Source organism: Anolis carolinensis, chromosome 4 (assembly GCF_035594765.1).
Source record: "Anolis carolinensis isolate JA03-04 chromosome 4, rAnoCar3.1.pri, whole genome shotgun sequence".
Lineage (NCBI taxonomy): Eukaryota > Metazoa > Chordata > Lepidosauria > Squamata > Dactyloidae > Anolis > Anolis carolinensis.
The window spans coordinates 236,670,213-236,697,327 of record NC_085844.1 but is presented as its reverse complement, the minus strand read 5'-3'; the positions used below and the strand labels follow the sequence as shown (position 1 = coordinate 236,697,327).

Genomic DNA, 27,115 nt, shown 5'->3' with positions numbered 1-27,115 from the left:
TCTTCTAATGACCAATGTTTTAAAAAATGCATTAAGATCTCTACATATTTTTGATTGGATAATTAAGATGCAAAAATTGATATTCAACCTAAGTCTTTAAAAAGTTACACTGAAGTGAGCCCAAACTATTCAAGCAGACTTAAATAAGAACAGAGCACTTGTGACACACTGCATATGCACTGTGAAAACATTGAAGTATTTTCTTTAAAAATACTTTTTAACACAGAAGATGTTACTAATACTTTTCCATTTCAAGTTTACACCTTTTTGTTTCTCCACATTAATTACTTAAACCACTCAACACAGAATATTCCATAGCACATCGAAAGCTTGGAGCACTCATTTTTGCCATTCCAACTATCAAGAAAAAGTAATATTGATTGTATGTAGCACACCTAGCCAATCCTGCGCATCTGAAAACTTGAGGCCATTAATTGACAATAATCAAGTACTGGCACATACTAGCATCATGACACCTAATCTGCATGGTAGAAAATAAAATAACATTAACTCTGTGCCAGCTCAGCAAGTAGTGTTTTGGAAGAAACTGCTGAAAATACACCAAAAGGCAAACATTTGATATTAAAATTGATACGGCCACATAAAGGCTACCCTGTGCCCAGAAATGTTCTGTTATCTGTCACTCAGTCCTATTTTGAGTATTACAAATGATAGTAAAAGTAACAAATAGAAAAATGAGAGGCCAAATCTCTCCTTTCACTGCTTTCAAAAGTGTATCCTTTTGGTCCAACTTTCATTCTTTCCCCTTAAATCCTCATAGCAGGACCATTTCCTTTTTGCCACCATACTTTCTCCTTCCAATTTTTTTCCATCATTATAGGTTCCAAGAAACTATGCCTTATATTGTAATAGGCTGCCACTTAAAACACCACTGATAGCCCCCTCAATCAGAAATAGTGCCAGAGCAATGGTTTTTAAAGATAAGTGCTCCAACAGCCCCCTACACATGGTGGTTAATTATATAGTAAATCTTTTATATAGAAACCATGTCTGGGGCGATGAAGTCCAAATAACCAAAAGACTTTAAGTTATCTGCACCTGCTGATCTTTGTATTTTCTGTCTCTTTCACACTCAGGTAGGGTTATAAGCCTGTTATAATCTAGACTCTGAGGGTGTAATTTATTTGCATAGCCTGAAAATAATGTAGAAAATTATATTCAGGCTATATGTATACATTATATATGAAATGCATATGAATTTTATGTTTAGACTTGAGTCTCACCTCCAAGATACCTCATTATGTATGTACAGTAGTCTCACTTATCCAAGTTAAATGGGCCGGCAGAACCTTGGATAAGCGAATATCTTGGATAATAAGGAGGGATTCAGGAAAAGCCTATTAAACATCAAATTAGGTTATGATTTTACAAATTAAGCACCAAAACATCATGTTATACAACCAATTTGACAGAAAAAGTAGTTCAATACGCAGTAATGTTATGTTTTAATTACTGTATTTACGAATTTAGCACCAAAATATCATGATATATTGAAAACATTGACTACAAAAATGCCTTGGATAATCCAGAACCTTGGATAAACAAGTCTTGGATAAGTGAGACTCTACTGTACATGCAAATATGGGCATTCTAAATAGGAAAAAATCAAATCCACAAGACTTCTGATGCCAAGCATTTAGGATAAGGGATACTCTGTCGGTATACATGAAACACGCACACATTTTGTGCTCAGGAATGAGTCTCATAACGCATGTACACGCAAATACAGGTATTCTAAATTTGGGGGGGGGGGGATTTTGAAATCTACTACACCTCTGGTCACAAGTATTTCGGTTAACAGATACCTAACCTGTTTAAGGTACATATGTGATGTTTTAAATTTAGATGTGGGCCTCATCTCCAAGACAGAAATATATCCCCATGTACAATATATGCAGGATATAGGTATCCTACATCTGAGAAAATCCAGGCATTTCAGATAAGGGATGTATGAAGCATACTTGAATGTCATGTTTAGACTTCGGCCTCATCTCCAAGATACCTCATTTTGTAATATATGCAAATACAGGTATTCTAAATTGAGGGGGGGGATCAGAAATCTACAACACCTCTGGTCACAAGTATTTCGGTTAACAGATACCTAACCTGTTTAAGGTACATATGAAACATATATGATGTTTTAAATTTAGATGTGGGCCTCATCTCCAAGACAGATATATATCCATATGTACAATATATGCAAATGCAGGCATCCTAAATCTGAGAAAATTCAAAGTACTTCAGGTCCCAGGCATTTAAGATAAGGGATATATGAAGCATATGTGAATGTCATGTTTGGACTTGGGCCTCATCTTCAAGATACCTCATTTTGTAAGTACTGTATATGGAAACAAATACAGATATTTTAAATTGTGTGTGTGTGTGTGGGGGGGGGGGGGATCCAAAATCTACAACATCTTCGGTCACAAGCATTTTGGATTACAAGACACTCAACCTGTGTATGTATGTATGTATGTATGTGTATGTGTGTGTGTGTGTATATATATATATATATATATATATATATATATATATCTGAAACATAAATGGTTTTTTTTTTATTTAGACATACGCCTCATCTCCAAAAGATATCCTCACATACGTAATACACATATGCAAATACAGGTACCCTAAATCTGACAAAATCTAAAGTACTTCTGGTCCCAGGCATTTCAGATAAGGGATATATGAAGCATACTTAAATGTCATGTTTAGACATGATTTTGTACGTACAGTAGAGTCTCACTTATCCAACGTTCTGGATTATCCAACGCATTTTTGTAGTCAATGTTTTCCAAACATTGTGATATTTTGGTGCTAACTTCATAAATACAGTAATTACAAAATAACATTACTGCGTATTGAACTACTTTTTCTGTCAAATTGGTTGTATAACATGATGTTTCGGTGCTTAATTTGTAAAATGATGACCTAATTTGATGTTTAATTAGGCTTTTCCTTAATCCCTCATTATCCAACATATTCACTTATCCAACGTTCTGTCGGCCCGTTTATGTTGGATAAGTGAGACTCTACTGTATAAGCAAATACGGGTATTCGAAATCTTTAAAAACTCGGAAATCTGGAGCACCTCTGGCACCAAGCATTTCGGATAAGAGCAAGCATAGGCAAACTTCGGCCCTCCAGGTGTTTTGGACTTCCACAATTCCTAACAGCCTATCGGCTGTTAGGAATTGTGGAAGTCCAAAACACCTGGAGGGCCGAAGTTTGCCAATGCCTGCATAAGAGACAGTCATATCGGAAGACCAGCAATGGGGGGTAAAAGCAAGGGGGGCACAGCCGAGGGGCATTGCCTTCTTCTTACACGTTTCCTCTGGCCATTCTCCGTCCCCCACGAGAACCAACACCCTCCCGATCCCTTTTTCGCGGCAGTTGCAATACGAGGAGCCAACACCGGAGGGCCCGAGGCCTACTCTCCCTTTCCTTTTCTTCCCAGGGCCCTCCTCGATTATAACCAATGCTGGACGACCCCCCTTTTCCGTGTTATTTTTCAGCCCCCTTTCTCTTTTCCCCGCGAGTGTCCTTTGGGTGGGCCTGGGCACGGCCTGTCAGATCAAGCGAGGCGGGTGTTTGGGGCCTTCCTCGCGGCCTTCTCCGCCTGGCCCTTGCGGGGCCCACTTCCTTCGTGGCTCCGAGAGGGGGAAACAGGGGTGGGGAGCGTCAACTCAAGCCAAAACCTGGGCGCCTCTCCTTGCTGTTTCCCAACAGCAGACTGCCTTGCTTTCCGTTTGGTTTTCTATCCCCGCCTGCCCAGTCACTGCTGGGCCCAAAAGGAAAAGGGAAAGGGGAAGGGGGTGCTCTGTGTTTGGGATCCCCTCTCCCAACGGGCCCTTACCCAGCAAAAGGAGCCGGTGCGTGGCCCGGTAGACTTGCTTGTCCTTCTGCAGCTGCTTCTCGATCTTCTTGTTGGCCTCCCGCTGCGCCTTCTCCTCGTTGCGCTGATCCTCCGTCTTGCTGTTCCCCAAGCAGCCCATTTTGGGGGGCGGGAGGGGCGGGTGGAGGTCCAAGGGGGGGAAAGGGAAGGAGGGGAAGGGGAGAGGGAGGCCGAGAAGAGGCGAGAAGGCGGAGAGGAGCAGGAAGCGAGAGAAACAGCGGCAGAGAGAGAGGGAGAAGAAGGCGGCTGTGTGCGGACGCTGCCGCCGCCGGGGAAGGAAGGACGGAGGGAGGGAGGGAGGGAGGGAGGGAAGGAGGGAGGGGGAGCCTCTCTCTCCCTCTCCTTCCCCCCTCTTTATTTCGGCCTTCTCCTCACTCACTGCCCAGAAGGAAGGGAAAGGAAAGGAGGAAGCAAGGAAGGAAGGAAAGAAGGGGAAAAGGAGGGAGCAGGCGATGACTTTGCGGCTACTGCTCAAGCCGGGCCTCCTCCTCCTCCAATGCCTCGCAATGCGGATCAACCCGAAATAAATATATATCTATCTAGAAGTGGGGTGCAGAGGCGAGGCAAGGGTCTGGCAGCCACCAAAGGCGGCAAAAGGAGGGGGTTTCTCAGCAGGAAAAGCACGGCCTTTCTTTCCCCCTTCTCCAGCTCCTCCTCCCCGATTCTGCAGCAGCAGGAACAGCGAAGAAATAATAATATTTACAAAATATTTTTCCTCGAGTAAAATAGCTCCAACTTCCACGCCGGTGAGGTGAAGGTTATCTCTTTATATAGATAGACATATATATCAATATATAATATTTGTCAATATATATATTTATAGATATATATGCGGCGTCTCTTTCCTCTTCTTCTCTATTTTTAAAAATCCACGGCAGCAGGCTCCCAATAAAAAGGAGAAAAAAGAAAACACCCTTTCCAAAATCCTGGGCGCGGAGTCTAGAAAAATGTCTGTTTTTTTCTTGCTTGCTCCTTTTTCTCTCTTCTTTGCAACAAAACGGCCTAAGCTAGAAAGAGTCCCCCAGCGGTGCTTCCTAGGCTGGGCTGGGTAGTGAAAAATAATATATAAAGATAAATATATATATATATATATATCCTCTCTCGTCTTGATCTTCTGCGGCGAAGGCGGCTGGTCTCGCTCCTTAATGGTGGTTGGAAAAATCCAAGGAAAGGAAAGAAGGAAAAAGCGAGCAGAAAGAGACAAGAAGCAGAGAGAGAAAAGGCGAAAGCAAAGCTGGCCGCTCTCTTCTCCCTTCCAAAAATATACGAAAATGAGGAGGGCTGGAATGCCTTCCTGTCTGTCTCTCTCACTCTCCCCCCACTTTTTTTTTTTTTTTGCTTCTTCTTTCCCTCCCTTTTTATTCTTTTCGTCCTCCCCTCATTTTTTTTTTGAAAATGATAATGATATTAAAAGGCCTCCCGAGGAAGGGGGAGGCGGGTGGGGCGAGGCCGGGCGGGCGGGCGGGTAGGCAAGGCAGGCGAGGCGGGCCTCGCTTCTTCCCCTTCCTTCCCTTCCCTTCCTCGTCCGAAGGAACCCTGGGAGCGCAGGCCATTCACATGATCCCCCGACGTCAGGCGCCCTCTCTTCAAACGGCCCCCGCGAGGAAACTGGGCGGGGAAGCGGGCACGGAGGAGGCCGCAAGGAAGGCCCACTGGGCCCGCTCCTCGCCTCAGCAGGCCTGGGCCAACTTGGGCCTTCCCGTCGGGTGTTTTGGGCTTCAGCGCCCAGGCTTCCTAACCGCCTCAGGCCTCTTCCTTTTACCCCTCAGCCGCTTAAGCGGCTGAGGGGAAAAAGGAAGAGGCCTGAGGCGGTTAGGAAGCGCGGGCGCTGAAGCCCAAAACACCTCAAGGGAAGGCCCAAGTTGGCCCATGCCTAGGCCGCAGTTTCATCCTACACCAACATCCCTGAGGAAATACAAAGTCGCCCAGGAGCGTGTTTCTCTCCACAAGGGTCTGGAGAACAAACCCTATGAGGAGCGGCTTAAAGAGCTGTGCATGTTTAGCCTGCCGAAGAGACGTCTGAGAGGAGACACGATGAATAAATACGTTACGGGCAGTCATAGGAAGGAACTAGCTGTCCTGGAGGCTAGGGTGTGGAATAATGGCTTCAAACTACAGTAGAGTCTCACTTATCCAACATAAACGCGCCGGCAGAATGTTGGATAATTTATTTTTTGGGTTGTTGTATGTTTTCCAGGCTGTATGGCCATGTTCTAGAAGTATTCTCTCCTGACGTTTCTCCCACATCTATGGCAGGCATCCTCAGAGGTTGTGAGGTATGGAAAAAGTAAGCAAGGAATGTTTATATATACAGTAGAGTCTCACTAATCCAAGCCTCTGGATAATCCAAGCCATTTTTGTAGTCGATATTTTCAATAAATCGTGATTTTTGGTGCTAAATTCGTAAATACAGTAATTACTACATAGCATTATTTCATACTGAACTACTTTTTCTGTCAAATTGGTTGTATAACATGATGTTCTGGTGCTTAATTTGTAAAATCATAACCTAATTTGATGTTTAATAGGCTTTTCCTTAATCTCTCCTTATTATCCAACATATTCGCTTATCCAACTTTCTGCCAGCCCGTTTACGTTGGATAAGCAAGACTCTACTGTATCATGATATTTTGGTGCTAAATTCGTAAATACAGTAATTACTACATAGCATTACTGCGTATTGAACTACTGTTTCTGTAAATTTTGTTGTATAACATGATGTTCTGGTGCTTAATTTGTAAAATCATAACCTAATTTGATGTTTAATAGGCGTTTCCTTAATCTCTCCTTATTATCCAACATATTCGCTTATCCAATGTTCTGTCGGCCCGTTTACGTTGGATAAGTGAGACTCTACTGTACATGAAAGGAGATTCCACCTGAACATTAGGAAGAACTTCCTCCCTGTGTAAGAGAGCTGTTCAGCAGTGGAACTCCCTCCCGCAGGCTTTTAAGCAGAGGCTGGATGGTCATCTATCGGGGGGGGGGGGTGTTTCGAATGCAGTTTTCCTGCATTTTATTTATTTATTTATTGGGGCCCCTGGTGGTGGCGCAGTGTGTTAAAGTGCTGAGCTGCTGAACTTGCAGACCGAAAGGTCCCAGGTTCAAATCCCAGGCGCGGAATGAGCGCGGGCTGCTAGCCCCAGCTCCTGCCAACCTAGCAGTTCGAAAACGTGCAAATGTGAGTAGATCAATAGGTACCGCTCCGGCGGGAAGGTAACGGCGCTCCGTGCAGTCATGCCAGCCACATGACCTTGGAAGTGTCTACGGACAATGCCGGCTCTTCGGCTTAGAAATGGAGATGAGCACCAACACCCAGAGTCGGTCACGACTGGACTTAACGTCAGGGGAAAACCTTTACCTTTTTATTTATTTATTTATTTACAGTATTTATATTCCGCCCTTCTCACCCCGAAGGGGACTCAGGGCCACATTGCACACATATAAGGCAAACATTCAATGCCATAACATACTGTGTTTCCCCGAAAATAAGACAGTGTCTTATGTTAATTTTTGCTCCCAAAGATGCACTAGGTCTTATTTTTAGAGGATGTCTTATTTTTCCATGAAGAAGAATTAACATTTATTGTTGAACAAAAAAAATTAACATTTATTATATACTGTACAGTAGTTGTCATCACAAACAAGCATAACCAGACAAATTGTGAATCCTATCAAGAATTTCTTGTTACTGTCATTATTTCCATGTACAACAATCTATGGTACATACATTTACCAATCCTGCATGCTTCCAAACACAAACTTTGCTAGGTCTTACGTTCGGGGGAGGCCTTATATTTAGCAATTCAGCAAAACCTCTACTATGTCTTATTTTCAGGAGATGTCTTATTTTCGGGGAAACAGGGTAGAACAGAGAGAGAGACAGATGCAGGCACGGGCGGGTCTCGAACTCATGACCTCTTGGTCAGAGTGATTTGTTGCAGCTGGCTACGGCAGTGATTCTCAGCATGATGTTTTCAGCCTACAACTCCCAGAAATTCCAGCCAGATTACCAACTGTTAGGATTTCTGGGAGTTGAAGGCCAAAAACATTGGGTAACCTCAAGTTGAGAACCACTGTTCTAAGGGTTATATTGCAGTGTGGACCCAGATATTTCAGTTCAAAGCGGGTATTGTGGATTGTCTGCATTATATGACTGTGTAGATGGGCCCTGAAGGGGAAACTTCCCAGGCCTGTCTCCCCTTCAGGATACAACTTTCATACTACAGTAGAGTCTCACTTATCCAAGCTAAATGGGCCAGCAGAATCTTGGATAAGCGAAAATCTTGGATAATAAGGAGGGATTAAGGAAAAGCCTATTAAACATCAAATTAGGTTATGGCTTTACAAATTAAGCACCAAAACATCGTGTTATACAACAAATTTGACAGAAAAAGTAGTTCAATATGCAGTAATGTTATGTTGTAATTACTGTATTTACAAATTTAGCAACAAAATATCATGATATATTGAAAACATCGACTACAAAAATGCCTTGGATAATCCAGAACCTTGGATAAGCGAGTCTTGGATAAGTGAGACTCTACTGTACTTATCTTTGACCTCAGCAGTTTTGCTTTGGCTGTGTGAAGGGAGATCATGGGTTGAATTGATGGAAAGAAGTAAAAGAGAGGAAGGAAAAAAGTGCCCCCTCCCAAAAAATGTAGTATTTCTCTTCTTCAAGCCACAACTTCCATTCTAGTTCTGTCTCTTTACCTCAGCCTTGAGGTGGAATTAAACTACAAATGAGGAGAAGGGAAAGGCAAGGTCTTCAAAATTAGGGTTTCCCAATGTTCTCAAGACTTTGGGATTCATTTCCCCTGGAGGGTTAGGATCCTGTTCAAACCACAACACGAGATGACGGTTTTTGATTAAATTAGCCACTTTTTAAAGAGATTTAATAGATTGCCACATCCATGAGAATATCACAGATGTCCCGATTAATACAAGACAGCTCCCACCATCCCTATTTTGTTCACACCATGCCCATCTTTTCATGCAACTCTTAACTGGGAAATAAATGCCTCTTTTAGCCTCCCTGATCATGAAAGCGTTGGCTGAGGGGGGAAATAAGTGGCAAACATATTTTAAGATTATTATAATGAAGCATCATCATGGTGTATGTGCAAGAGCTTACATACACAGGCTGAGTTTCCTTTATTGTGTATCATCCAGTTTTGGGGAACAATCACTGTACAGCACAAACACAAAGGCAATTATGGCTCTTCTTTCCAAAATGTCACTTTTCCCTTTCGAAATTTATTTTCTCCAGCAGTGAACATAATGGCACTGGAATTTGGAGAACTACTATACAGTATATGGAATATGTCTGTTCTGCTCCTCAAATGGTGTCAAATGGCCTGTGACACCATTTGATGGGCAACAATAAACCTGAATCCAATGGGAGAAGGGGGGATCTTCTCCCATTATCTTAGATCCCACCATTCAATAGATTGCTCTTAGTCTATCCCCTTCATAGCATTTTCAAGAAGCTGAAAAGTCTGCATTTGCCATCTCAGTCATGCACACCTAACTCTTCATCTAATTCTACTCATTTTGGTAGTAAAGTTGAGGTCAGCCCAGCTCTGAGCATGTTGTTGCTAAACATTTTTTGTTATAAGCAGCACCACAAATTAGAAGAAGAGTCAGGCAGGTGTTAATGTGACCTGGGGACTGCAGAATCTTTACTCCGATTTTGAATCTCGTTTCACTCATCTTTCCTAAGACCCCCGAATTGTACCCATCCTATTCACTTTCGTTACAACTATTTATGGACCAAATCTTCACCCCCTCCAGCCATGGAAACTTCAAGCAAGTAACGCCCTCTCAGCTCGAGCAGAAAGCAATGGAAAACCCGCTTTGTGCAAACCTTACAAGAAAACCTCATCATAAGGTAACTTAATTCAGAAATCACTCAAAGGTACACAACAATGATAACAATAAAGTCAGATTCATCCAGGCTATCATATTTTCAATTTCTATGTGTGGCTGTAAAACAACAGAAATAAAAGCAGCTATCTATAATGTGGTGCTGGAGATACGATGGATTGCTAAAAAAGACAAACTGGCCCAAGAGCAAATCAGACCTGAACTCTGCCCTGTAGCACAGATGAGTAAACAGAGACTGTTGTATTTTGGGCACATCATGAAATAATGGATAGACTCAACACAGTGTTGAGTTTGGAAGATCTCGACTCGGCATTTTAGAACTAGAGCTCTTGAAGGTCTGTCATTGGTAGAGTGGACATAAGTAGAAGTTGACTTAAAAGCAAATCACTGCTACTGCAAAGAAATAATAAAATAACAAGGGATAATAACAAATATCCAAACAACTACAATCACAAATCCCATACATCAATTTAAAAACAAGCTGACTTTCTGGGGTGAGGTGTGTGGACTTTCAGTTTTTGGTACCCTACATATCTAAACAGGCAATGACCTCTCCCACTCAAAATTAGCTGCTATCTTTCTTAGTTCTTCCTAAATTTCTGAAGATATTTTGGGATACCATGAATGGGCAGCAACATCACCCAAATAAAGTCATTATTGTATAAACAAATATAATTTGATCGGAAACATGATTCAAATAAATGTCTGATATTACTAGAACATCAAGATTCTAGTAATACAGTAGTAGAATTTTGGTACCCACTATTGACATGAGGGATGATTTGAGATATAAAGTTTCTCTAAGGCAGTGGTTCTCAACCTGTGTTTCCCCAGATTTTTGGCCTTCAACTCCCAAAAATCCTAACAGCTGGTAAATTGGCTGGGATTTCTGGGAGTTGTAGGCCAAAACACCTGGGGACCCACACGTTAAGAACCACTACTCTAAGGTATACATTCATACAATTAGTAAGAACAGCATTTCCTCTAACAAAGATGATCCTTGAGGAAAAGATGTGTTTTGCTCCAAAGGAAACTTGGCAAGTCTAACATCAGAATATATACTGACAACTGATTCATTGTTAGGAAACTGATTGCCTTTGCATGTGATGGCATTGAATATTGTGCTAGCTGCCAGATTTGAATTAACCTTGTGTTGAAATTGTCATGACAGCTTTTGCACCTGTTCCAGGTGCAGAATAAAAATTCTGAGTATTCCTGTAATCCTCTATGCTCAGTTCCCCTGAACTGGAATAAAGGTGCAAGATGAAGCAGCCATTCACACAAAGATGTTCCTCTCTTTTAATCAACTCTTTTAAGCGCTTGTCACAGAACCAAGATCTGTGCTGTTATATCAAAGGAAAATGAATTTTTAAAATAGTTTCTTTAAATGGCATAGTTATCCATGTTTAAGCTAGGAGGTCCTCCCTAGTCCTTTTCCAAATGGGATGGTCACTGATGGATTTTTGTAACATGCACAGCAATTTACATTTACATCAAATTTAGTTACAAAATAGTTATTTTATTTTTATATCCCATCTTTCTTGCAAGGAGAGGTAGGTTATACAATTATTATTATTATTATTATTATTATTATTATTATTATTATTATTATTATTACTATTACATAAAACACAAAACAGTTCATAGCAGAGATTATATACAGCCAAATAAGTTATTTCTTCAATAAGAATCATTATTTTAATATTGAAAACACTAAAGCAATGCAACAGCATTTGAAAACCTAACACATCTGATATGTGGGATCAGCAATCCCCCCCCCCCCCCAAACAAAGGTCTCAAGGACTAGGACCATATCTGTGTCCATTGGCTTTACTTTAGTTTTTTATTTCCTTTTCCTTTTCTTCTTTCTTTCTTTCTTTCTTTCTTTCTTTCTTTCTTTCTTTCTTTCTTTCTTAAAGCTTGTGCGCCAGCTGCGACCATACCTCGTGAAGTCTGACTTGGCCACGGTAGTCCACGCCTTAGTCACCTCTAGACTGGATTATTGCAATGCACTCTACGTGGGGTTGCCCCTGAAGACGGCCCGGAAACTTCAGTTAGTCCAACGTGCGGCTGCCAGGTTGTTAACTGGAGCAAACTACAGGGAGAGATCTACTCCCCTGTTTAAGGAGCTCCACTGGCTACCGATTATTTTCCGGTCCCAATTCAAGGTGCAGGTTCTTACCTATAAAACCCTAAACAGTTTGGGACCCGCCTACCTTTGTGACCGCATCTCCCGCTATGAACCCACTCGTCCTCTTCGTTCATCCGGTAGGGCACTTCTTTCGCTCCCACCACCATCCTAGGCTCGGTTGGCGGGGACGAGGGAGCAGGCCTTTTCTATTGTTGCTCCCCGGATCTGGAATTCCCTTCCAGAGGAGATCCGGCAAGCACCCACCCTGGCTTCCTTCAAAAAGCTGCTTAAAACCTGGCTCTTCCGCTGCGCCTTTGGATAACCGAGCCCATAGCTATAGTAGTTGCACAGGCCACCTCTTTGACCTGAAACACTGCACTTTATTCCTCTGCCCGAAATCATCTTAGAATATAACATTGTATTTTAGTTCTAGTGGTCCCTCCAGGCCATCCTCTCCTCCATCCCAGTGGTCTTTTTCCCCCTCTTTCTTTGCAGATTCATGTTATTTGAGTGATTATATTCCTTCTGCTTATGTGATTGTTTTAGTCAATTGTTATGTTTTGTTTTTGTTTCTAATTCTTATACCGTTTTATAGTGTTTTCAGTGTTTTATTGTACAATGTTTTATGCTAATTTTATATTGGAAACCGCCCTGAGTCCCTTTCGGGAGAGAGGGCGGTATACAAATAAACTTTTACTTCTTTCTTTCTTTCTTTCTTTCTTTCTTTCTTTCTTTCTTTCTTTCTTTCTTTCTTTCTTTCAAGGAACATGTTAGAGATTGGCAGTCAAATGGCTGAGGACCATCATCAATCCTTGGACCACAACTTCGAGTAGTATTTTCCTAAAATACTCTTCTGTACAGTTAATTGTCAAAGGTCTGTTTCATTTTTTCAAAGTCTGCTACTCACTGAAGGTAACCAGACAGTGGACCATTCTGTGGGAGAGAGTTCCCCACAGCTTGACAGGTTCCAGTAAGAAGAAGGACTTCCTTGTGACTTCACTAAATATGCCTATGGGTGCAATAGGGCTGAGAAAGAACTGTTTGCTAATATCTCAGAACTCAGAAAACTTATATCGAATAATGGGAATCTGAAAATAAACATGTGTTCTTGGCCTTGTTAACAACCTTTTATGACTTTGTCGTAATTTTGATTATTTGAATACCATGGGAAAAACTGTTTTTGTGCTGGCCAAAGCACATCAGGATCCTTAGGTTTTCATTGTAGTCTTGAGAGCAAATTATTGGTAAGGGAAATGAGATATGGCTATTTGCAAGTTATTACTTTCTAAAAAGGTTTCACGTACTGTATTTTAAAATCATACACTGGGAGAGGGGGCACAATAGTAATAAAAGCTTGCTCAGTCCTGACAGTACTAGATCTCATAAGATCTTGGAGGGTAAACAAAGCCAAAATGGGTTAGTATTTAGAATAGAGACCACCAAAGAATACCAGGTGCTGCAGGCTCCATTTCAGGGGAAAGCAATGTCAAACTATTTCTAAGCAGGAAACCTGTTTCATTCACTACAGATGATTTGGCCTAAAATTCCTATCATCTCCATACATTATGGCCAGTACTTTAGGGAGTGTCATTCAAAATCCTTGGAAGTCCAAAGACTCTCCATTGATGTCCTAACTAACCACACATAATCCACAGTAGTTTCTAGGCTACGCATGGATGATCTCACTCACCCTCATAGATTCTTTATTCAAAGCCCCCAACAACATAAGAAAATACAAAATTATTACCACTGCAGATTAGAAATGTTGAAACGTGGCATATAGAGCAACCCTAGGGGCTGAGTCAAGAGTGCACCTCCCAGAGACTCAAGCAATCCCTTCTCATATATGCTCATCTATAAATCTAGAAATTTTATTCAAAAAATTGGTGCAGGTCCTGCATTGACTTAACCACGATTCTATATAAATACTATATCTTAACCCTTAAAAAGGTGAAAGGGAAGACCTTGGTTCAAAGATAACCTAAAAGCATCATTGACACCATCTACCTTCTCTACCACAGCACTGCTTCCTGCCTTTTTTGAATGCCTGGGTGGGAAAATGCCAGCTGCCTCCCCCTGAGGCAGTGCTGGGGCTTTACCTTTTCCACAAAATAATCTTCGATTTATCTACAGGTCACATCAAAATCTATAATTTTGGTCCCCAAACCTGTTCTCAACTTATATGGGGTCAATTTATACATGAGAATATATCCTGCTGATCTCATTATGAAAAGCTACCTCTGTCTTTAGATGTTAAGCAAAGGACTCAAGCAAGATCTCTGGGAAAGTGGAATGCAAATGGCTCTCTAGTGCATCTTTAAATTTAATTTTCTTTGTGAACGTTGATTATAGATTGTGATGATAGAGAAAAGGAAACTATTACCTCAATATTTTCAATAATGGTAGAAGTAGGCTTTTATTTTTAAAATAACAGCAAACAATGTAGAAGAAATGAGATTTTTTCATATATATTTTTAAAGCTTTATTTTCCCCTCTGATTTACATGTTATCTGGAATTCAAGATTTCACATTCTCTATATCTTCTCATATTTTTTTTCTAAAAAACTCCGATTCCTCTCCAATATAGTTCTAGTTTTATACTATGTCACTCAAACATATCCTTCTCTGAATACAGTAGTTGTTTTATTTTAATATTTATGTAATCAGTACTGCTTCAAGTACTGACATAACTTTCCTTTCATTTGTCTATGCAGTATCTTGATGGGTATTGTTATGGTTGAGCCTTATGGCTCCGATACTGGGAGACGTGGTCGTAAGACTCCTCGGAAGTCAGACTCTCTTGAGGAGCGAGAAAGGAAACGGCTGCGGGGCTTATTTGCAGAACCAACTGACGAAGACTCCTTTGAGGGTTTTACCGAGGGAATGGAGGAAGAGATGGTTAGCTCAGAGGAGGATGACATGGAATGGACTCGTGTAAGAGAGGATCTGGGTGCCACTGGCAATGATAGTATGGGAGGCGATTGGCAGGTTTCAGGATTAGACCCGTGGACAAGCTGGAGGGATGGAACAGGATCCACAGCTGGGGATGCTGTGGGGCGTAGTCAAAGGTGTTTTAGCTCTGATGAGGATGATGATGAGGCACCTGGAATTAGGGTAACAGCTGACAGCGATGAGGAGTTGTAACTGGCATAAAATGGGGTTTAGAATCCAGGGCTAATTGCGTTGGGCAAGGTAATCTGGACGAACGCTTGGGCTCTTGTTGGGAACTTCCTGAAGACGGGTGTGATTCGTTTGCTGAATACGTAAGTTACCAAGGACACTGGGCATAGACGGCGGGAGGAACTGTGTGGGCTTTTCCTGTGCAACTTGTGCTTAATCTTAATAGCTTGGACCTCCGTCGTCTTTTTGACGGACACTAATTGCCTACTCTGGACTGACTGACTGACTGACTGACTGACTACGACCTCGGACTATCCCTTGTGGCTATCGGTGGAACTGGTGAACTGAAGACTTCTGTACCTGGCTTTCGACCTCGGACCGGATTGAGACCCCGCTGACCGCTGCTGCCCTGATTGATGTGTTTGAACCTGGAGTTCGCTCGCTGCTCGGAGGAGTAACATCTTTGTTACTCAATCACAGCTTTTGGGTAGCAGAGAGGAATCTGCTGCCAGTTATTTGTGTTTCTTTGAATCTTGTTTACCAGCTTTTGTTTGTTTATAGTGCCAGGCTGAAGTAAGCATTTTTGGTTTAACCCGGATTAAACTCCAGTTTAATCCGGTTTATCTTTTGAAACGTTTTTTCAGTTTCTTTTTCTCTAAAGGCAAGTGTTTGCCTAGCCCTTTGTCTTTTACGGGCGTTTTTGGTTCTGTAACTTTAATAAACTGTGTTGAATCTTATCTGGTGGCGTTCTGTCTGTGACAGATTGCCCAACGCCAGAAAAAAGTTTTCTAGTTAGGTAATTACGTCAAGAAGACGATGGAGGAGCTTAAGGCTCGGTTTGACCAGCTGCAGGCTGCATTTTACGCTGCACAAGCAGCACAGCCGGCTAAAGGACATGTTATGACTCCCGAACGTTTTGATGGGTCTCGAAACAAGCTGCCCACTTTTTTGGCGCAAATTGAGCTTTATTTTTCCCAGATTAGCGCACAGGCTTTTCCTACGGACACCAGTAAGGTGGCATTTATTTTGAGTTTATTGACCGGTCCTGCGGGACAATGGGCCACTAATTTGATTTTGGGAAATGACCCAGTCAAGGACAATTTAAATGATTTCAAGAAATTATTAACTGACACTTTTGGTGATCCTCTCCGTATGGAGAATGCTAGCTGGGCTCTTTATCGGTTAAAACAGGGAAAGGGGTCTGTTTTGGATTACTTAAACAAGTTTAACTCTTATCGTCATCAACTGGACTGGGGGGAGAACGCGTTTATGCTCCTGTTTATTGCTGGCTTGAATGACTATCTCCAGGATGAATTGGCGCGTTTAGAGCCGGCAGGAGACTGGGACGCTTTAGTAGCTAAAGTATTGCGTTTGGACGCCCGGTTCGAATCTCGCAAACAGTCTAGGGCAATGTATGCGCCATCTGTATCTGCGCCTAGGGCACCTGTGATAAAAGGGGAGGAACCTATGGAACTCGGGGTGTTTAGAAAACTGTATGGCAGAAAAAGACCGTAGGAGACAATTGGGATTGTGTTTGTATTGCGGGAATGCTGGGCATTTTGCCAGGAATTGTAATGTTAAGCCTTCTCAGCTTTCGGGAAAAGGCCAGCCCTAGTGCGACGTGAGTCCAACGCATTAGGGCTTTTAAAGCAGTCACTTGAGGGGAAGAAACATGTCTTTGTACCCATTTCTTTATCTGTTGGGGGAAAAGAACTTGCTTCTACTCTGGCACTGCTGGACTCAGGGGCTACGGTCTCATATGTGGATGTTGGGTTTGCAAGGAAGCATGGGCTTCCTACAGTACGTAAAGCATGCGATATATGGGTGGAAGGAGCAGATGGGAAACTACTGGAGTCTGGGGTGGTTAACCGTGAGACCTCAGAAATAACGTGGGAGGTACAAGGAGTAACTGGAAAGTTTGTGTGGGACATTACACGGTTACCAAGATACAATGTAATCCTGGGAATGGATTGGTTAACTTTAGTAAATCCTCAAGTGGATTGGGTGAAGCGTACTATAGCTTTTAAGAGGCAGGAATGTTTTGCTCTAAATCCTTCTCAGCTTGACATGGAGGGAGTGCCTGCTGAATATAGAGAATTTCAAGACGTGTTTTGTAAGAAGGAAGCGGATAAGTTGCCGCCTCATAGACCATACGATTGTGCCATTAGACTAGTTGAAGGTGCTAAGTTGCCAGCAGGAAGGTTATACGCTTTAACAGTACCAGAAAGACAAGCCCTGAGGGAATTTCTTGACGAGAACCTGGCTAAAGGGTTTATTCGCCCATCTATCTCTCCAACTGCTGCACCTGTGTTCTTTGTAGCTAAAAAGACAGGGGAGCTCAGATTAGTATGTGACTACCGGGTTCTTAACAAACACACCATTCGTGATAGATATCCGCTACCTTTGATTTCGGAATTACTGTCGAGAGTGCAAGGGGCTAAGATCTTTACCAAACTTGACCTACGGGGGGCGTATAACTTGATTAGAATACGGGAAGGAGACGAATGGAAGACGGCATTTAACACGTGTTTCGGATGTCACGAGTTCCGTGTAATGCCTTTCGGACTTTGTAATGCGCCTGCTGTCTTTCAAAGATTCATAAATGATGTATTTAGAGACTTAATTGATCAATTTGTAGTGGTTTATTTGGATGATATATTAATTTTCTCTAAAGATGAAAGGGAACACCAGCAGCATGTTAAGCAGGTACTGCATCGTCTACGGGGTAATGGGCTTTTTGCTAAGGCTTCCAAATGTGTTTTTCACGTGCCTGAAGTTGAGTTCCTGGGACATGTAGTTTCGGGAAAGGAACTCAAAATGGATCCGCACAAAGTTGACGCAGTCAACTCGTGGCAAGAACTCAAGACTAAAAAAGATGTACAGCGGTTCTTGGGATTTGCTAACTATTACCGAGAGTTTATCCCAAACTTTGCCAAACTCACTGTACCTTTAACACAACTTTTGCGTAAGAAACAACCATTTGTGTGGGGACGGGAGGCTCACGATGCGTTTTTACAGTTGAAGTCTAGCTTCCAGGCAGACAATATACTAATCCATCCAGACATTGACAAGCCGTTCATAGTAGAAGCAGACGCTTCTAGTTATGCGTTGGGGGCTGTATTATCTCAAAGGGATTCATCAGGGACTTTGCGTCCCTGTGGATTTTACTCTCGGCAACTAACACCTTTTGAACAAAATTATACCATCTGGGAAAAAGAATTGTTAGCTATCAAGGTGGCTTTTGAGGTGTGGCGGCACTGGTTAGAGGGCGCACGGCATCAAATTGTGGTCAGATCTGACCACAAGAATTTGGAACATTTACAAACTGCCAAAAAATTGAATCAACGCCAGATTCGATGGGCTTTGTTTTTCTCTAGGTTCAATTTTAAAGTTCAGTTTGTGGAAGGGAAGGTAAACTTGCGGGCAGATGCATTATCTCGCAAGCCCGAGTTTAAAACCTGTGAACAGACAGTGTGCCAGACAATTTTGCCTACTACCTCTTTATGTGTGGTGGAGAACGAGGCTGGGTTACATGCCCAAATCCTAGAGGCTCAGAAAGATGATAACTGGACTCAAGAGCAGCTCATACTACTGTCGGTAGGGAATCGTACTATGCTGCCTCATTTACAAGATCAAGAGGGGGTATTGGTACGAAATGGACAGGTTTATGTACCGGCGGGTGCACTCAGGTTGGAAATTATTAGGGCACATCATGATGAACCCATGGCTGGGCATTTTGGCAGGTTTAAGACCGTACAACTCATTACTAGAAATTATTGGTGGCCAAAAATGCGACAGGACATTCTCCGTTTTTGTGATAGCTGCGCCGTTTGTCAGCAAAGTAAGACGCCTGTCGGGCGCCCTAGGGGTTTATTGTCTTCCTTGCCTGTTCCTGAGAGACCATGGCAGATTATTTCCATGGATTTCATTTCTGATTTGCCTAGGTCTGGGGGTTATACATGTATTTGGGTGGTGGTGGATTTATTTTCTAAAATGGCTCATTTTATACCATGTTCGACAATTCCAGCAGCTCCTACATTGGCTTTATTATTTACCAAACATATTTTCCGTTTACATGGAGCTCCCGAGGTTATTATTTCTGACAGAGCTCCGCAATTTGTGTCGCGTTTTTGGAGACATTTCCATGAGTGTTTGGGAACCAAATTGAATGTCTCTTCTGCTTTTCATCCACAAACAGATGGTCAATCTGAGAGAGTTAATGGGTTGTTGGAGCAGTATTTACGTTGTTTCTGTCTGGAACAACCAAGTGCTTGGGTAAAATGGCTGTCGGTGGCTGAATTTGCCTATAACAACGCTGTACATACATCTAGTCAACACACCCCATTCGAGTTAACTTATGGCTTTCATCCGCGGGGAGGGGTGGCGCCGTCAACCAATGTGGTTTCCTTGGACCCGGTGTACCGTTCCTCTGAAATGGCTGCCTTACATGATGTTGCTCGTCGGCTGTTATTAGAAGCTAAGGCAGCGCAAAAGACTCAAGCCGACCGTCATAGACAAGCCGGGGAAGAGTTGAAGGAAGGGGATATGGTTTGGTTATCTTCTAAATATATTAAACAGGCTGGGGGAACGTTTGCGCCACGGTATTTGGGACCTTTTCCTATTATCAAAAAAATCTCTTCTGTGGCATTTAGACTGCGTTTGCCTTCTTCTTTCAAGATTCACCCTGTCTTTCATCGTTCTTTGTTGAAATTAGATACTTCTGGGCGCCGTAACACTGTAGCTGAAGACATCACTGCTGTGTCTCCACCTTTGGAGGAGGAGGCCTTTGTGAGAGGGGATAGTGTTATGGTTGAGCCTTATGGCTCCGATGCTGGGAGACGTGGTCGTAAGACTCCTCGGGAGTCAGACTCTCTTGAGGAGCGAGAAAGGAAACGGCTGCGGGACTTATTTGCAGAACCAACTGACGAAGACTCCTTTGAGGGTTTTACCGAGGGAATGGAGGAAGAGATGGTTAGCTCAGAGGAGGATGACATGGAATGGACTCGTGTAAGAGAGGATCTGGGTGCCACTGGCAATGATAGTATGGGAGGCGATTGGCAGGTTTCAGGATTAGACCCGTGGACAAGCTGGAGGGATGGAACAGGATCCACAGCTGGGGAATGCTGTGGGGCGTAGTCAAAGGTGTTTTAGCTCTGATGAGGATGATGATGAGGCACCTGGAATTAGGGTAACAGCTGACAGCGATGAGGAGTTGTAACTGGCATAAAATGGGGTTTAGAATCCAGGGCTAATTGCGTTGGGCAAGGTAATCTGGACGAACGCTTGGGCTCTTGTTGGGAACTTCCTGAAGACGGGTGTGATTCGTTTGCTGAATACGTAAGTTACCAAGGACACTGGGCATAGACGGCGGGAGGAACTGTGTGGGCTTTTCCTGTGCAACTTGTGCTTAATCTTAATAGCTTGGACCTCCGTCGTCTTTTTGACGGACACTAATTGCCTACTCTGGACTGACTGACTGACTGACTGACTGACTACGACCTCGGACTATCCCTTCTGTGGCTATCGGTGGAACTGGTGAACTGAAGACTTCTGTACCTGGCTTTCGACCTCGGACCGGATTGAGACCCCGCTGACCGCTGCTGCCCTGATTGATGTGTTTGAACCCAGAGTTTGCTCGCCGCTCGGAGGAGTAACATCTTTGTTACTCAATCACAGCTTTTGGGTAGCAGAGAGGAATCTGCTGCCAGTTATTTGTGTTTCTTTGAATCTTGTTTACCAGCTTTTGTTCGTTTATAGTGCCAGGCTGAAGTAAGCATTTTTGGTTTAACCCGGATTAAACTCCAGTTTAATCCGGTTTATCTTTTGAAACGTTTTTTCAGTTTCTTTTTCTCTAAAGGCAAGTGTTTGCCTAGCCCTTTGTCTTTTACGGGCGTTTTTGGTTCTGTAACTTTAATAAACTGTGTTGAATCTTATCTGGTGGCGTTCTGTCTGTGACAGGTATCTTTCAGGAAAAATTGATGACAAATCTTGTGCAGTGACATCGGACCAAGCCACTAGGGCATACTGTGTGTGTGTATCCATTTAAAATTTGTAAGGAAATGTTAGTACAAAATGTTATTGGCAAATTAACCAATTTATATAGCTTTAAACACAACATCTCACAAATTCTTAAACTGCTGAACTGGTTGTGACTTGAACTTCAGTTCCAGTCTTAATTCAAAAAGGTTGATTATTATTTATACCTCTTGAAGCCTGGAATACCTAAAAGCCCACTTTCCACTGTATAAATGTGAACAAACACTGGTATCCAGAGGAAATCTTCCTTTATCTTGTTTGTGTGTGTGTGTGTGTGTGTGAAAGAGAGAGAGAGAGAGAGAGAGAGAGAGAGAGAGAGAGAGAGAGAGAGAGAGAGGGAGAGAGAGATATTATTTGGGCTTGGCCCCATGTTTAGACCCTGCGGGGAGATGGAGGCAGGGTATAAAAATAAAGAAGTTGTTGTTGTTTTATTTGGCATCAGAGGTTAGGTTGCAACAGGATTCCTTAAGACTGCTTCTGCTCTGGGTCACACCACTGCTTGCATGTGGAAAGAAGTGGATATATCATTCTTGAGTGCTCCAGCTGACAATGCTCCAGCACTCCATACTTCAATGCAGTTACCTGGATTTTAAGGTGAGTTTTGAAGATCAGACTAAAAGATGAATTGTAGCTACATCATGGTGACATGTCTGCATGTCTAAGGCAGGATCTCTTACAACGAAGAAATGTAGACCAACAAAGTGACATTAGATCACATAAAATAGGCATTTCCAAGTCTTTTGGAAAAAAAAAGGAATAGAAAGGAAAAAAGTACCATTATATATTGTATTCTGATGTATCTTTCCAGTTATCAGCATCTGACTGAGTTTTTTGTGTGCCAGAAGCGACTGCAAGCTGCAATTGGCCGTCTGCAAGGACGTTGCCCAGGGAACGGCCAGATGTTTTGATATTTTTACCATTCTTGTGGGAGGCTTCTCTCATGTTCCTGCATGGAGCTGGAGCTGATAGAGGGAGTTCATCCATGCTCTTCCCGGGTTGGATTTGAACCGGCAACCTTCAGGTCAGCAACCCAGCCTTCAAGTCAGCAGTCCTGCCAGCACAAGGGTTTAACCCACTGCACCACCGAGGGCTCTGATTGGGTGTGAACCCCATCTACTTTATTACTTATATATAAAATAAATGGATACTATATAGCATCTAAATAATTATGCTGAAGAAAAAGCTGCTGTGAAAATGGATTACAATGGAGAAAGCACAGTAAATAATCAAAGCTCTTCTAGAACTCTAAAGCTCAATAAAGCATACTGTACCAGATTTTCCTTCCTACCAAAGATATTTTCAACTAATGCTACTCACCACGGTGTTCACAAATATTTCCAGGACAATCACCTTAGACATTTCACAAGTGTGAAGATGGCAGAAAATATCTAAAATTATCTTCTTTGTAGAAGGCTCACTGACTGGGACAAAGCCAGTGCCCGTTTTAGTGATCAATGAAGAAATCAATTCTTATCAATTCTTTCTATGGATTCTATCAATTCTATACTGCAACACTCAGGGACAAAGGTAAAAAAGAGAACTCGTGCATCAATTTTTATCTTGTTCTGAGGTGGTACTTGGGAAGTATCTTTTGATCCAGACAGAAATATGCTCTCCATCTTCTTACAAAAGAGAAGTCAAAAGTCAGCCATACATTCAACACAGAGAGAATGGCTCGTTTCCTGGATAAATGATGTTTTCCCGAATGTTTAATGTGTTTTATCGTTAAAATAAATTCCAAACAAACATATCTGAAGAACCATTAATTGGCAACATAGCATAATGAAGTCTGATTTCAATCACTATTAAAACATAGAAAATTCTATTAAATAAAGCTCACTGGTGCCAAGAAAGAAAAAACCTGAAATAATATTCAAGGAAAGATGCACATGATAAACTGTTTAGACAAACCTAGATGATTATCATATATTCCTCATGCCAGAAACATCTAAAGCAAGAGGAGTAGCAAACACAACAATCTACTTTAGAAAATCAATATAATCAACAGACATAGGCTTGATGGTTTTTGAAAATGTTTAGAAACACTTTATATATAACGCACAAGCCAAATTCATCCTCAACTAAATGCCCATACTATGAAGATCATTGATGAAATTGAGACTGAAGATTTATTTAGAACAATACCAACTCAAGATCTGCCCAACACAACTGCCAAAGTCAGTACGATAACAATAGGAGAGTGCCATTTATTAAAATATATGCAAATATAGATGTGTGAGAAGGAAAGGTTTATTGCAGGAAACTCAAATGCAGAAAGAAAGAAGACTAATTTGTTGAATTCAAAAGCTCAATCCAGTGTCATTTACATTAACAACTGGAATAATTTAATCAGGTAAATTACTGTTCATTGATTTTTATATATAATATTAATTTTTGAAATGGATTATAGGAGTTACAGAGAATGACATGAACATTTTCATCTGTAGTGATATACTGTAGTTATTTGCTTCATCCAACGTGTTCTGTTTAAAATTGCTTGTCTTACACCACAGCACTTTTTTCAGGAAGACAGCAAAGCCCATAATGTGATTGTTATCTGAGGAGGGTGAGAACCTTACACCTCTGGAAACAGGAACATTTTCCTGCACAACTGAGTCACCGCAGCCTTTGACTCCCTACTCATAATAAAGGCTGGAAAGATCAGTGACAGAGCACATGTGTTTTTTAAGCAGTAGCCACAGAAACCAAGTTCAGTCTGTGGCGTTTCCAGTTTTAAAAGATCAAGTATCTAATGAACTTGCTATTATTTTGCCTCAATACTTGTTAGCTTACATCTCCTCGTCTTACTAACAAAATAAAGTTATGTTTGTACTTACTTATTTTGTTGTCTATCTATGATTCACATGACATATGTGAAATGTTTGCGGGAAAAGTTCATGAAGGAATCAAAGAAGCCCAGAGACTGATGAATACATGAATTGTTATAGCAGCCCAAAATATCAACCCTTTGCTGTTTTTCTGTGGCTAGCCTTCCACCTAGGTCACCTAGCTTCAATCAAACCGGGTGACCCACTGAAGCAGGGCAATGATGGAGGAAGGTAGACTAGCGTTGTTTCTACAGTGTAGGAATTTAATGCAGTTCCACACCATTTTAGTTGCCATGGCTCAATGATATAAAATCTTAGCAGTTGTAGTGTGATGAGCAACCTGGGAAGGTTTGGAAGAGTGAGAGAAGCCAAGACAGGAGGGAAGGAACAGTGAGGAGAACTTTTCACTAGTGCGAGTTCTAAAGAAGTACAGTCGACTTAATTGCAGCTTGGTCAGCAAAATAATACAAAGAAGTTAGAAAATAAAATAAATAAAAATTAGAACGGAGGAATCACAATATTTTCCCTACTACTCATCATTTCCAGGCAGATAAACAATGAAGGGAATGCTAGCCTTTGGGTCTAAAAGGGTTTGGCATAACTGGTAAGAGTTGTTCCCCTTCCCCCTTCTTTTTTCCCACTCACTGTTTTCATGCTGATGTTTCTCTTACTTTGCTTACTTTACATAATATCACAGGCAATCAGTATTACACTTTCTTTTTTTCCTCTCTCATGTTAAGATTCCAGGGGCCTTGCAAATGAAAAAAAAATGGGGCAGGGGATTGACCCTGAAATTTCAGGTTAAAAAAAAAGCTGGTTTACTCATGAATTTTAACTGGTTAAGCTAAACCTATGAGATGCAAAAATTAGAGTTCCTCCAGATCTGTAAGCATTATCTCAACCAAATGTTGATAATTTATCCACACTATCATTACCTACCTTTCTGCCAATTTACATTGTAATAGCAGCAATAGCTAACATAGTGAAAGTGATCAAATTTTGAAATCACAGATGATGAATCAACATTTTTGATATGAGGATGATATAATCCATCAAAACTGACATCAGAATCAGACTCCCCAGGTTAAACTCCATAAGAAAAACTTAAGTTGAAATACAATTTATGATGTTTTCAGGTATATAACAACTATGATAATGGTAATTTGTGTATGCTTTAAAAATATATATATATTCATTTCTCCTAAACTAGCAAGTATTTTTGAATAACAAGGTACCAGATTAAAGGTATTCTAATGCAGTTTCTAAAAATGAAATAATATGTGTGTCATTGATCTTGATTTTTAGATATTCCAATTTAAAGTGAAAATATATGTATTAGAGATCTTTCAAAATGCTGTATCTGATTCTAATCAATTTTTTGTGAAATTTGAACACAGTTATAGATTTTATTATGTAGTTTCATTTGTTTTCACCCCATGTAAACTAGTCACACCACAGCTCTCTTGTTCTTCCCTCTTTTAGAGCTCTCTCTAAGGTGTGAAACAGACATGCATCCACCTCCACTGGGGTGTGAAATGGACACACATCCACCTCCGCTAAGGTGTGAAACAGACATGCATCCACCTCCACTGAGGTGTGAAACAGACACGCAGACATGCATCCACCTCCTCTGAGGTGCGAAACAGACATGCATCCACCTCCACTGAGGTAGGAAAAAGACACCTCAGTGTCTTGCTTCTCCCACTGGGATATAAAAGGAAGGCATGAAAGCAGCTGTGGGTCATTCCAAACACAGCTGTCTTACTGTGCAATTGTCTGCTAGTTTGAGTTGCTGTTCTGAGACTTAAAGCCCTGTTAGTTCCTGCTAGTGTTTCCTTTCATCCACCTGACTCCAGAAGATTCCTAAATATCTATGAAACCAACTGAATGTTAATGAGTTCATGGCAAAAAAGAAAAAAACCCAACTTTTGAAGATAAAGAAGGCAGCATGTTGAGAACCATTGGAGCAGCTGGTACTGAAGAATATGCACACCTGGATTGCAGGTAAAAACTGAGGAAATTGAAGTGTCTACCACTGCTTCATCTAATCCAAGCCCTGCCAAAGAAACCAGGGAACAGGAGCAAAGACAAGAAGTTGTGTCATTAGACTTTATGTGAATACAACTGTTTCTGATGACCAAGTGAAAGCTCAATTAGTGCAAAATTAATGGACTCCATTGCCAGGATATGTATTTCCTGTGGATAAGAAGAGGCATCTACATTTTCTACCTAAATGGCTCAACAGATTTCCCTGGTTAGCCTACTCATTTCACGTACAAGGTACACTCTATAAGTACTGTGTGGTGTTTGGGGGAGAAGTTGGGGATAAAGGTGATTATCAGAAACTTGGTGCATTGGTTGCTAAATCATTTGTGTGATTGAAAGATACATATAATCAATGGATACAAAAAACCCAAAAAAAACATACCATCAGAACAACTTATGTTTGGCTGAAAACTTTTTGTTAATTCAAAGTGGAAAATGTAACCAATCATTATGATAAAGGAAATAAGAAAAAACAAACAGAAAGAAACTTCTGCTAATTGTGGGAACTATTGTCCTCTGTGACCAACAAGAACTGGCTGTAAGAGGAAGAAATTATTCAGAACCTATTATCTGTGAATAACCTTTGCACAATGATGGTAATTTCAGGGCTTTATTGAGATCTTGTGCCAGATCAGGAGACACTGGCCTGAAAAGTCATCTCAAAACTGAAGCTATGTATGCCCATTATATTAGTTCTCAAATACATACATGGTGGCAAGATAGTAAAAAACGTTGAAAGATGCAAGGCATCACAGTGAGAACACTTAAAGAACTAAAAGAGAGTCCTCTATACAACAATGAGAATTCTTCCCAAGCTGGATGCCTTCTTTTAGCTATTCTGAATGCTGAATTTGTATTAACCATACACATCCTAAGAAAACTTCTGTCACCATCCCTTCAGCTTAGCAAAGCATTACAAATAGTAGGTATAGACATTTTGGCAGTCTGCAACCTGTCAACAGTCTCCTTAGAAAAAGCCAGGGAGGTGTGCACAGAATCTGTGAAAGAATTTCAGGACATCTTTGACACAGACTCCATCAGTGATTGAGTCTATGGAAGGAGAAGTGAGGATTCCTTGCATCTGTTCAAGGCCGACTTGTAAAAGCAACATCTAGGCAACTTCACCAACACCGATGGAATATTATGGGC

General features: G+C 41.5%; 1 protein-coding gene and 1 long non-coding RNA gene across 5 annotated transcripts in view; one reads left to right on the top strand and one right to left on the bottom strand.

The window, feature by feature from the left end:
- gnas (GNAS complex locus) overlaps window positions 1-27,115 on the bottom strand; it is a 250,385-nt gene that overhangs the window by 138,116 nt on the left and 85,154 nt on the right. Inside the window, exon 1 of one of the 4 annotated variants that reach the window (XM_062978979.1) lies at window positions 3,878-5,382. The exons of 2 other annotated variants lie outside the window; for them this stretch is intronic. In XM_062978979.1, coding sequence (XP_062835049.1) covers window positions 3,878-4,016 — 139 coding nt within the window. In that variant the 5' untranslated portion in view covers window positions 4,017-5,382. Of the gene's footprint in view, window positions 1-3,877; window positions 5,383-27,115 lie in introns of those variants that run through there. One more of the 4 variants, XM_003227313.4, reaches the window with a different exon arrangement.
- LOC134298525 (uncharacterized) lies at window positions 6,883-13,065 on the top strand. Its single transcript, XR_010005634.1, has 2 exons — window positions 6,883-9,809; window positions 12,700-13,065. It is a non-coding gene; the product is annotated as an uncharacterized LOC134298525 (long non-coding RNA).